This window comes from Carassius carassius, chromosome 49, assembly GCF_963082965.1.
Source record: "Carassius carassius chromosome 49, fCarCar2.1, whole genome shotgun sequence".
NCBI classification, from domain to species: Eukaryota; Metazoa; Chordata; class Actinopteri; order Cypriniformes; family Cyprinidae; genus Carassius; species Carassius carassius.
The window spans coordinates 12273660-12286932 of NC_081803.1; the positions used below are offsets into that span (position 1 = coordinate 12273660).

Here is a 13273-nt window from a genome sequence, read left to right on the forward strand (position 1 = left end):
AAAATTTCGTTCATCATCAAATGTAGTATGTACTTAGACAGGATGTGACTTCGGATGCTCCTAAGTTTATTCACTTATCTGAACAATAACACGTCCGGTTAATTAACACAGACATTTGAAAGTAACTTTCGCCCCATAGAGGCTCGATTACTAATAAGTATGTCAGACTGTGTTTTTATGTGAATATCAGTACAGACCATTTTTATTATATATTTATTTCAGTGTTTTTGTGTTCTTTTTGAAGCTTAAAAGCCTTTATTATAATTGTAATTAAACAAGCCACCAGCACAATACTTTACAATTCTTCTTTTTTGTTCAACAGACAGAAGAAAGTCATATTAGGGTGAGTAAATTTTTTTTAGCTGAAATTTCTTTAAGAAGACATGAACTAGGGCTTGAAAATATAGACAGGACATGATGATGAAGATGACCATAATGCCAATGGTAATGATGCTGTAGTTATGTGACCTCATTGCGAGGCCACAGAGCGAGGCTTGTGTGTAGACGCGTGCATATCTGTTTATGTGTGTGTGCGGGTGAACAAGTTTGGTACAAAGTAACCCAAAGACCAGTGCAGTACAGATTAGAGGTTGTGTGGTTTTCTGGTTGACTGGATTGTTTCTCATCTTTAGCTGTTTCCTCTCCGACAGAACTCTTATGTCTTATCTGAGCGCCACAGCCTTTCATGAATCTTTTTATAGCTCTGTTGCCATGGGCATCGCTGTGGATACACAGTCTGACACTAACCAAGAAGAACGACAGAAAGATATTTCAGCGAAAAGACAGTTCAGACCAAAACTGCTGAAAGGTACATGTGTGTCTAACATGAATGTAAAGTTAATTTTAGCATAGCTATTAGTTGCAGCCTCAGGAAACTCTATATTGTCAGAGAAAAATAGTGGGTAACAATTTCCTGTCCTGGCAGGCCTTGGACTGTCGGGGCCGGATATTTGTGTTTGTTTGCCGAAGTCTTTGTTTACTATACCATTACCAGAACAAACTTTATATCTCACCATGGGAATCAGAAAAGAGGTTTTTGAAGCCAGTATCCTGGGTGTTCAAGTCAAAATGTGAAAGCCCTGTTGGAAAATCCAGCTTTAACATTGCAGATGGTCCAAACTGGTTCAACATAGTTTAGATTTGAAATGCCAGCTGGCATGGACCTGACTGGGCTGGTAGACCATCTTAGACCAATAAGAAGCCAGCTATCAGGTTCCAAAAACAAACTGGATCTTGTTTTGCTGCATGCCAGCTGATTTTGTAGTTTCTAAATCATCAAAACCAGTCTAAATGGGCTTGGACCAGTTACAAATCAGGGTAACACTTTACAATGAAATTTCTTTTGTTAACATTAGTTTACTACATTAGTTAAGATGAACTTAGAATGAACAATACTTCTATGACTTTCTTCTTTCAGACAAATACAAATAAGAGTTTTATTATCATATGTCCTGGCTCTTCCAAGATTTATAATGGCAGTGAAGGGGGTTTGAGATTTTCGAGCCCAAAAAAATGCATCCCTCATCATCAAAAGTACTCCACATATCTCTGGGGGTGAATAAATGCGTTCTGAAACGAAGCAATGCATGTGTGTAAGAAAATCTACATATTTAAAACTTAATAAACCGTAATGTCTAGCTTCCATTAACTGCCGTACGCATGTTCAGGAGAGAGTCCAGCAGATGACATAGGATGTAAAATTTTAAATATGGATAGGCATCTTTACTTTGAGGCCACTCTGAAGCGAATCGCACCCCTGGTTATTCCCGTGGACATGATAAAGCCTTTTTACATTTCCTGAACATGCAATGGCACACATGATAACTCCCTGATTGAATTGGCTCAATGCTATACCAACTTCCTTTATGGAAAGCAGATTAAATTCTTATGCCTTATGGCAACATAGTTTCATAATTTTACATCTGAGCAAACATCCAGGGAATTATTTTGCAATACTTGATGACATCACTGCGCCCAGTTGCCAAAAACAATATTGTTATCGAAACAATGAGACATGCCAATTCCAGATAATCCTGACATTTCACAGTGAACCTCCACACCTTCATTGTGAATCCTGTTGAGTACAATGCAGTCTGTGACGGTTTAGCACACTATGAACAGGCCACAGACATCCTGAAAGACGGCTCGCTCTGAAATAAGTGTGCTTAGTCATAACAGAGAAATAATGACTCAGAAACATGTCAATTATATTTTTCATCACTTCAGTCAGCATATTGTGCCGAAGCCACTCTGCTACACATCGCAATGTACATTATTGTTTTGATTGAGACAGATGCAACTTTAATAAACTGTTACTTAAGTGATCGTTACTTTTTTTTGGTATGCTTTTATTAATGGTTAATGTTGGGGGTTAGTGACTGGCCAGAAACACTTACTTTGGGGTCTTTTGCCCCCCCCCCTCCCCCAAACTATTATCACATACTTGACCTCCACAGGTCAGGAAAAGGGAAATCGAAAGCAGGGTCACGTTCTAACAGAGAAGCAAGATATTGTGCAGACCATTTGATACTTTTGAGAGGGAATCAGTTATGCTGACATTTCAAGAATAACTTGACAATAACTTGTTGTAATCATGTTGTGCCGTACTGACATGGTGAGTTTTAATTAATTATATATATATAATTAATGTGTGTATATATATATATATATAAATAATGTGTGTGTGTGTGTGTGTGTGTATCAACATCAGCCCCTGTAATGATATGATTGTTCATCTTGTCTGCTCTCCTTTCTTTGGAGAAAGATATGCCCTGGAGATATTGGATCACATATCCTGTGTGTGTGTGTGTGTGTGTGTGTGAGTAGTGTCATGGAAGTGGAACTGAGAGTGTTGTGCTTTAATAAGCGCTGTGCTGTATTGTGTGACCTCCTGGTCAAGGCCCCAGGGACCTCCATTCTCATTACAAACATCATCTATGGTGCTTTGCTGCAGATGGGGGCAAGTTTAAAATTTCAATTTTGCCATAAGACAGTATATACAAACAAGGCTGATATAAAATCTTCTTTCATTCTTTGAAAGCGGCTGATTATTCTCTGTGATTTTCTGACAAAGTAGAGGGGATATGTACTAACCACATAAATAGCTTCATTTAATCCAGGCATGTCTGAGCATTTTCTGGATACATTGAAGTCCTGCATCCATTCTCAGTTAAATTAGTCATGTCTTACATTTCTGAACTCCTTTACTAATTTCTTATTCACATTGTGTTAATATCTGAATAAACAGTCTACTTTGTAGTGTCTGCATATTTGGTTGTGTCTTCAGGTGCAAAGATGTTTCATTGTTTTTGCTACTTCCTGTTTCCCTTTTGAGTGCCTATACCATAATTTTTTTTTTTTTTGTAGTGGTTTGACCTCACAGTTTCATATTTCACAGAGTTTCTGTATAGAATCACTCATGCTTGTACTGTAACTGTTAGATTTAACAATGAGTTCAGTGTATAGTCAGTTAAAGAGTAGAATATGAAATCCATATGTAGCTGGTCTAGGTGGGATGGGATGGGTGAAATACCAATCTAAAAGATTGCTGGTTGTTGGAAATGCCCTATATTGTTTCTAAGTACAAAATAGGATATGATGCACCTATAAAAAAGATCATAAATTCAAAGCCAGACTGTGACATTATGATGAAATAGTATGAAAGTCTTTCTATCAAAGAACTCTTTCAAAAATATGAACCATTCACAAACAAAACAAGTCTTAACGTACAAAGCTCTGGATGAGTTAACTTTTCCAGACTCAAAATGTTGAAATACCAGATATATCCAGGTTTTCCATGACTGTGAATATCCATCTAAGAATACAAACATGAGGAAGATGAACTGAAGGAGATGAAGACAGAATATGCAGAAGAAAAAGAGCAAGACATTCCTTATTAAACGACTGAGACAAAATGTACAGCCAATGGCCCATGTGGATATAGGGCAGCTAAACAACATGACCTGTGGAAAGCCAATTTAACATCTATTCTTTTAAACTAACTAGTAAAGTCATATCAATTTTTACATTACTTTTGACCTACTTAGCATACTTATTTGATTAAATTAGTCATTAGATTCTAGTAATTATTACATTGCTACTTATCACTTCTCCAATTCAATGATTCTAATGTTACTAGCAACAAATCACAAACTTTTGCAATTGAAATTTCATCTTAGTAGCACCGGCGGCGCCAGGGGGGGTCCTGGGGGGTCTCAAGACCCTGCCAAAAAATGCCTTGACCCCCCATTTAACCCACCACCCTCTTCCTGATTATATATATATATATATATATATATATCCGGGATAAATATAAAAAAATTATCTTCAAACTATGCAGAATAATAATAAATAATACTTATTTTGACATTTATTTATACACTGAATGAGAACCGTTTCTGTCGGACCCGTCCGATTCAAGAACCGAGGAGCTGATGATACTGCGCATGTGTGATTCAGTATGAAGCAGACTGACTCACAGCTCGTCTGAACTGATTCTTTTGATGATTGATTCTGAACTGATTCTGTGCTAGTGATATGAGCGCGGAAACTAAACTGAAGGCTTAAATGATGGGCAGTCATCGCGAATGACATTACATCGAGCACAAAAGAACCGGTGAACCGTTTTTTTTTAACTGGTTTTATTTGATCGAACTGTCCGAAAGAACCGGTTGACTTGAGCACCTGCTCCTTTGCCCCTTAAGTGCCCTTTTGTCAAAGCAAAATTTCTTTGAATTTTTTTTGTAATAATATTCCCTTTTGTGAATGCCTGCCCACGCCCAATCATAATTTTAGTACAATTTATTAATAATAATTTAGCCGTAAATAAAATGACCAACATGATGACCTTTCACCTTACGACGACGACCTCATCTGACCGGGACGATTCCTCACGCACATTTTTTAATTGCTAAAGGAAATTTTCAACACCGCGGCAGCTGGTAAGTGGTGTTTCATTCTCAGCGAAGTGATTTTGATGTTTATTTACTTATTATTATTTTACAAGAATGATGTGATGTGAGAACATGCAGATATGTTGTTTATATTGCTGTGTGTAGCCTGTAGTGTAAAAGTAACACTAGCGTGCTGTTTGAGGGAGAAAAGTTTCACAGGCGTCAAAGGGTCTGGTCTTTTTTATGTTATTTGACTAAACTATTATTATATTACAGTACTTATTTACTTTTTAACACATAGAGTGCCTTAAAAATAATTATCACAACACTGGTAAGGCTTATTCAGATGTTCTCATTCTCTGAATTATCATTATAAAAATAAAAACAATTCAGAAATGAATTAAAATAGAATTATATTTTAAATGTGACGCAAATATATATATTTTTTCTACAATAGCAACAGTGTTTACAACAGCAAGACCACTTTAGCCTGTAAACTCAATAATATCTCTCTGGAAATAAATGTAAAAATATCAATGTCAATAAAAAATGCATAATATACCTGACATCAAAGTGCAGTGTGAAGGATATGAATAACAAATGTAGCCTGTCATTTGTTTACATTGCAAAGGTGTTCGATTTTAGACAACAACAACTACAACAGTGATAATAATATGAATCAATATATTCCAGTGTATCAGTTTTTTTATTTTTTGTATCAATATTTAAGGTGGACTTATAGATTAGGTGCAAGAGTAGTAGTGATGGTTAAAATAATAGATTAATGATGAAATAGTAAATTGAGCCTTGTTCCTAGATGGACAGAGAGTGGAAAGTAATAGATCAAATGAGGAGATGGAGAAAGAGGAAGAAAAAGAGGGAAATGTAGAGGCACAAGTTACAGAAAGAGAGCAGGTAACAGCAAGCCAGGAGACAGAGGCTGGTGAGAAAGAGGAAACTGTAGAGGCACAAGTGTTTTCTATAGTTTTTACTATAACAGCTGTTCTTAATTATTCTGTAGAACAGAGAAGAAAAAGCCATCAGGTTGGGACAATTTAAGACATTTTAGTTTCTAATCACAGAGCTATTATTATTTTAAACTTAAAATTGTCTTCTCTATTGTTTCTTTTTCAAAACTGCATCAAAGCATTTGCTGCTGTATCAATAGATAACCATCCATATCTATACGTGAATCAGCAAGGAATGCATCACAATATATTGCTGTATTGATATTTTGAACAGCGCCATTTAAAGCCTTGTTCCATGTGCCCCTTTTATACTCTGAGCACCTGCCCCTCCAAAGGTCTCTCCACGGCCCTGTTCAGAGGGAGTGTCAGCCACGTTAAAAAAGTTAACCGCTTAAGTCATTTGTGGATTAATGCGTACTGGTGACGCGAAGCATTTAAAACACCAACCCTTTAAAGTTTGAACATATTGTTTGCAAACTGCAATTGATTAATTAATTAAAAACAAAGTAGTTGATATGCTGTGTTGTTTTTGTTGTTTAGTAGCAGTAATATGCAGTTATTAGCCGTGTCCACTGTATTTTTGGTTGGTTTTCATGAGCCCCCCCTTGAAATGACCAGGCACCCCATTGCCCCCCCAATCAAAATTGTCTGGAGCCGCCACTGCTTAGTAGTATTCCAGTTACTTCTTATTCTAGTTTATCTATGGTACTAGAACTTACTTTATAGTCATTAGCATCCATTTTAGTATAAATAGTAGCTATTTATTAGATACTGGCATCTAATCCATTTGTCACCAGTATCATTATCAGTAACAATGGAATATAAAGTTAGTGAGTAATTGAATTGAAGTTAGTTGCTATCAAAATAAGTGCAATTATCTATTAAATTGTACTAAAAAAAGAATATATATATACTAGTCACTATTGGATTAGGTACTAGTAGTGAAAGAGTAATTAGCATACATACATAGCACAATATTTAGGTATTTTTAAGGAATGAATGCAAACGCGGCTTGCCATAGTACTTGTTTCCATCGGAGAAACTGAAGACGGCTGAATGTACAATTTGCATAATAGGAACAACCTACAAATCGCTCTGCACGATTTCATTGCTTCCTCATTTGCGGAAATATTAAGTATGCGGTTAAAGTCTCCATTTTAATTGGCGATTGGAGGACTTCATCACCTCCCAGAACGTTCCCGCATTCTGATTGGCCACCTGAGAGCGATTGCTTCATTGGCTCCGCCCACTCGGCTCCTCCCTGTTGCTTTCGCTGCTTCTTGTTCCAGTAGTGATTTTCAAGCGAGCAGTGACACGACCATATCAGACAGCGAGTAAAGCGGGATTTTGTTGCGTTTAAGCGGTTTCTACGTGAGGATACGGAAAAGCCGCTTCAAGTTTCTGAACATCTGGGCAGAGATGTAACAGTTTCCTGGCATCTGGGTTGTGTTTTTGTTGCTTTTGTTGTATTTGTTGTGGGGACCTCCCTAAAGCTTCAACTCAGGAACTCTGACATTCCCTGTCTTGGCAGCTACACTGTTTTCCTTTTGCCGCAGTAAGTCTGGAGTTTATAGATGATACAAAAGAGCAGTTTGCCGCAATTTACAATGAATTTAAGATACTTGCTTTGGCTAATGAGTTGTCATGGTTTTGAACATCAAGTTGCATTTCGTGCTACAACGCATTTTGTTCAATTCTCTTTTAAATAGTGCAACATTGTAACCCTTTTTGCAGGGTGGTTTTTAAACCGTTTAATCCCAAATTATTCACATGTATTTTACTGCATAGACAACGTAATTAAACAAACTGCATGCTTTCCTATAAAAAGTTTTTCAAAACTTTTAGAATGTGATTTAATCAGTTACTCATTCAAAAGTGACCACTGACATGTTTACATGGATAATGACCATGATTTGTATGAGACAGAATTTTGTACTTAAATGATTATTGGAACCTATACACGTATATGATAGGTGCATTTGTGTTTTGTATTATATACATGGTTTATTCTAACTAATGTTCACAAATGTAACCAGTGGAATTAAATTAAATGGGATGATGGGGTTGCTATTGCTTAGTTACAAAGTTCAAGCATTTTTTCTTGACTTAGTACTAAACACTGGACAGATATAAAAGACCGAAGGTTTTATACTGTCACATATCTGTCCACATGTGTTTTGTTGCCTTCAGCAGCAAAAAATGTTTTTGTGTGTGTTACAGTGTGCAGAAAATGGCAACTGCTCTCAGTGGACGCCCACCTAACAATCGAAAAGGCCGTATTTTAGGCATTATTGACGCCATCCAGGACGCTGTTGGACCCCCCAAGCAGGCGGCTGCGGACCGCCGGACCGTAGAGAAGACATGGAAACTCATGGACAAAGTAGTAAGTGTCCTGAGTATGTTGCAGTCTTACTGCCGATGACACAACAGTTCTCAATGAGAGAGGTTTCCATGAAGTTGGTTGTTTGGAAGCGTTTGTAAGATACATAGTAACAAACTGTTTACTGTCTGGCAGCTAACTCGAGAAATTTGTTGGTTATTGAAATCCATCCAGTTAGCTTAATTTTCTCTATCTGCAGTCCTTTGCAATTTTTCAATGTTTGAGTAATATATAAAGGCATTTATGTGTGTTTGTGTATAAAAAAGGATTTTTTTATTTTGAGCACCCTTGTTTTATATATTGACATGTTTTATATCTAAAAATACATCAAATACTTTTTTTATAATATATTTATTTAATATATGCACTCCTTTTGTGATTGTTAAAGTATTATTTATATATTAATGTATACATTTATGCTATATCTTATGTGATTTATTTCCCATGCATCTGTCAATTCTATATTTTATAAAAGATTTGTCAGAAATACCACCTACCTTTTGTATTATTATTACTATTTTTAAATAAATAGTTTATTGAAAATTGCTGTTTACTTTGTTGTAAGTGAAGAGGAGTTGATGTGAGTGTGCTTTTTTTCTTTATTTTTAGGTGAGGTTATGTCAGAACCCTAGACTACAGCTGAAGAACAGTCCTCCGTACATCCTGGATATTTTACCTGACACTTACCAGCACCTGAGGCTGATTCTGTGCAAATATGAAGAGAATCAGAGACTTACTCAGCTAAGTGAGAATGACTATTTCAAAGTGTACATCGACAGCCTGATGAAGAAATCCAAAAGAGCAATTCGCCTCTTTAAGGAAGCCAAGGAGAGAATGTATGAAGAACAGTCACAAGACAGGTAGGATGCTTTTTATTTCACTTATGGTCTGTTTCACAAGTGGTTTGGTTAGTGTTTTATTCATTTCAAAGTGAGACAAAAAGAATAGAGCAGACATCTCACTTTTGTTTTATGTGCATCCTGCTTGTGATATCTGTTTTTAACACCAGCAGATGTTTTTTTAAGATCATCTTCAAGCGTTATCACGGTTGTCAGTCTCATTACTCATACAGTCTTTCTTTTGACACTGATCTGTTGCTCTTTAAACGTCCTGTTGGATGGTCATAGACATAAGAGAGGTCTGGTCACATGACTGGTCTGTTTGTTGGGTTTCCTCCGGTGTCAGTTTGAGTCGTGGCTAATTATCATGGAAATCCAACTCCGATCAAGAACTGCAGCCCTAATGAAAGAGACTGACCCCCTCTGGATCTAAACCCTTGGTGGGCCGGGCAGATTCTGCACTGGACGAGAACAAAGTGAGAGAGATTATTAACAGAGTAAGTGTGTCTCGGGCATAAGCTGACACAAGCAGAACACTCTCCCTAAAGGAATTGGAGCTCTGGGTCAGCCTGTGCTTTTCAGACATGAAACACGGCCCTTGACTACAGAGGAAAATCTTAGCATTCTGCTTTACTGACAGCCTAGCGTAACATTCCCAGCATCTGGTTTAGAGCGTAGCCTCACATCAATTAAACTGTATTTAGGCCACTGACTATTTGGGAAAATACTGCACAGTTGAAAACCTATCATAAGGCGTTTGATATTGCCAGCAGATAATAGTGTTTCAGCTGTTGGTTTATATCCCAGTGCTTTTGATTGGCAACTGTGGCTCGGGTTTTGGCAGAAGAGTTTAATTTCAGTAATGCGTTCGATCCCAGTCTCACCAGATCCTGCAGGGGTCAGAAGATGATTCAAATGACATTTTTTGGGAGTGATGGAGAGGTAAAAGCAGCATTTGTTAGCCTGCGGGCACCAGCTGACAGGGCGTCCTGGCATGTTGTCGTATCCAGAAGCTGTGACACTCACTCTGGACAGGAGCAGGGATATCGGCTGACAGCTCCTCCACATCTGCTGTGTCACTCGTGTTTTAAATCTCTGGAGAGAGATCCTCTACCTTGCCTTCCAGCCTTTGGTTCCCTGGCCCACACAAAGGGGGGTAGAAATGTGTCTTTTTGCAGATTACAGAGAGGAAGGGAGGGAAGACAAAAAGGCCAAGAAATTGAGATGAGTGCAAGGCTTAAAAATAAGGTTGCTGTCAGGGTTTCGTATAATTGATGATCATGTATAATTTTTTTTTGTGGTTTGTAAATGGAAACGTTTGGTTTTCTCACATTGAAAATTCTGCTAATTTAAATATGTTGCCACGGTAACATCTGGCTGGCTAACACAGATGAGTTTTTTGATCTTGCACGCAATAGTTCTAATGGAAATAATAAATGACAATAAAAATTTAAATATAAATAAATTATATCTATATCTATATATCTATATTTATATCTATATCTATCTATATGCATGCATATAGATGTTTAATAGTATATATTACCATTTGGAATATATAATTTAATAGGACATAATACCAATACATATACATTTGAAAATAATACATTGGAATAAATGTGTTTGAAAATTTTGAGTGAAAGTGAAAGTGAAAGTCCTGTTTAGGCCAGCAGAAACATTCCTTATTATTTAGCTCACTGAACGAGATGCGTAGAAAGGACAGAAGAGGCAATAAGAGAGGAGGGAAACAGGATAGAGCCATGTGGAAAAGCAAGGAGAGTTCATTCATAGTGCAGTGGGGCTGCGGGGAGACATCAGTACAAAAGCTGGTCCCCGGCCTGCAGCCAGGCATCTTCATAGAGGCCCCGCATGTGCTATAGTAATTATACTGCAACTCATGAGACCAACAACGGGACTCTCTTTTTCTGTCTGTCTCCCCCAGCACGCTCCCGCCTTATATATCATCTCTGGCTTCAACTTGGAGGACAAAATAGTTCCTAAATAACTTATAATGCCTAGTTTTGTTGTGTCATTGTGATTCAGTCCATAAATATGCATAAGTAAAAAGTTTTAAAACATTTAATTTTGTAACCCCTTTAAGTATCTTTTTTTTTATTTTTAACTATACTATTTTATTGTTCACCAAATCTGTGTTACTATTTTTCTGTGTTTACATCGTTGCACAGCTGTGGGCAAATTACAACAACAACAGAAACAGAAAAAAAAATGAACCATAAAGCCACTGATGGAACAGTGGGCGGGGGGATGAACGTGGTCTTACTTTGTTTCATTTAACTGCACAATTTTTAATAACTATTAAAAATCATCGACATGGTGATTATACAGACACCCATCTTCAGAATTTGTGCTGTATTTTAGCCTAGTCAGCCCTGTTTGAAAATGATCAGAGGATCGCTGAGGTTCTGAGTTCCTCTTACTGGAAAGATGTATATGCAGAACTATCTATTACTATTGACGTTAAAGGTGGACAAAACGGTGGTCTGGAACAGAGATGAATAGGCCGGATGTATTGAATCAAGTCAAGAATGGCAAGCTTTGTTGTATCTGGGGCTGAGGTGGCAATTGTAAGCCTTGCAGTGTTGGATCTCTCATGCTTTAATCTCCTCAGTGTCTTTTTTGGTGACAGAGATGGAAAGCATTGTGGAGAGTAGCATGGAGCCATGCAGTACTTTGCTGAAGCCTCAGACTTGGCCTCATTGACGCGCTTGCTTCTCAGTCATCATGCATGATGAGAAGATCGGCAGATGTTTTAATGTTCTTGTGGCTTTGAGGTGTGAGCTGATGACAGAGAGCCTGCTGTCAACAGAGATAGAGACTTCAGATGCACTGTTCTCAAACTCGCAAAAGAAAATATCTCTGAGGTTTGGCCTTTAAGCAGGCCACAGACAGTGGGGACGGTCCTTGGAGCTGTTTTGCATTTACACTGACTGTGAAATTGCAGTGTATGAGTGAGCATCATTCCTTACTCTACCTCTTCCAGCCTCATCACATCCCAAAACGACGTTTTTTTTTTTTTTTTTTTAAGTTCTGAGAGTCCTTCAAGACATCCAGTTCCCCTCTGAGAAAGGTAATAAACTGCACTTGCTCACAAGTGGCAGCCGTCTGTTTAAATCTCCTTACTCAGCTTGCTCAGTTCAAAGCTGATTAACAGCTATGGAACATTTGGGGAAGTTTTTGCCTTCCGCAAAGGTGCTAAAATTGAATTTCCTTCCCATCTTGCACCTCTACTCCTCTAGCACCTGTAAACCAGTGTAGGTGTTAGCACCATGATGTGATGTTTGAAATGTTTTATTTCCTTAAAAAGCACAGGATGTTTACCGCCCTCTCACTGAATAACCATCCTTCATTCATGTTTGACCACAAGCTACTATGTTCTCCGTGCAGATGTTCGATGGATAAACACAATCCTGTAGTTGTTGAAACAGACTTTTTTGGAGCCCATTGCCGTCTGCTGTGAATAAACAAAATTGATCAACATGTTACAGTACAGGGGGCAACAGGAATGTCACAGGATGATGCTTGGACTGAACGCTGCCCTGAAACAGACTGAACTGATGCAGCAGCAGATTTGATGGAAAAGGTCTCTGATGTAGCTTTATCTCAAGACTCTGTCTGAGCTGGTGATGAAAAGCTGAAGTGAAAGTGCAGACCTTGATGGAAACGGAGCTGTGGATTTAAAACTGCTAGGTAGAGGAACTGAGAGACTGGCGTGCCTTTTTTGACCTTAAGCACATTGCAGAGAGCATCTTTTAAAAGGTTAACTCTGCTATTTGTTCTGTGCAAGCAGAAGTTAATGTTCAGCGATTTCTACTTCCCTAGGAGAAACTAATTATAGGTTAGGTTTTTGGTGAATGAGCACAATTACCCATTCTCCAACCGTTTCTGGTCAGAAAGACTTTTCACTATGCATCAAATTATTACAAAGTAATAACTGCATTATATTTTAGGCTCTTTTTTCTTATATAAAATAAAATATTCTTATAAAAGACTCCAGGAATCTGGTTGGAAATACCATTTTGTTGTTTACCTGTCTTGGACTATATTGTCTTGTTGAAAGGTGCCATTTAATAAGTTTGATTAATGAAAACATTTTAATTAGGGATGCATAGTATATTGAAGCCATATTGGTCAAAATTAGATATATTTTTTTAATTTTTATTTAAATGTTTGGGG

The 13273-nt window shown here is 37.5% G+C and overlaps 1 protein-coding gene across 2 annotated transcripts in view; it reads left to right on the top strand.

Annotated features, from left to right (window-relative positions):
- The first annotated feature begins 7157 nt into the window (after positions 1-7157).
- Positions 7158-13273, top strand: part of LOC132132517 (E3 ubiquitin-protein ligase CBL-B-like) — a 58726-nt gene continuing 52610 nt past the window's right edge. For both annotated transcript variants that reach the window (XM_059544919.1, XM_059544920.1), the window contains exons 1-3: positions 7158-7415; positions 8081-8243; positions 8850-9100. In XM_059544919.1, coding sequence (XP_059400902.1) covers positions 8091-8243; positions 8850-9100 — 404 coding nt within the window. In that variant the 5' untranslated portion in view covers positions 7158-7415; positions 8081-8090. The remainder of the gene's footprint in view (positions 7416-8080; positions 8244-8849; positions 9101-13273) is intronic.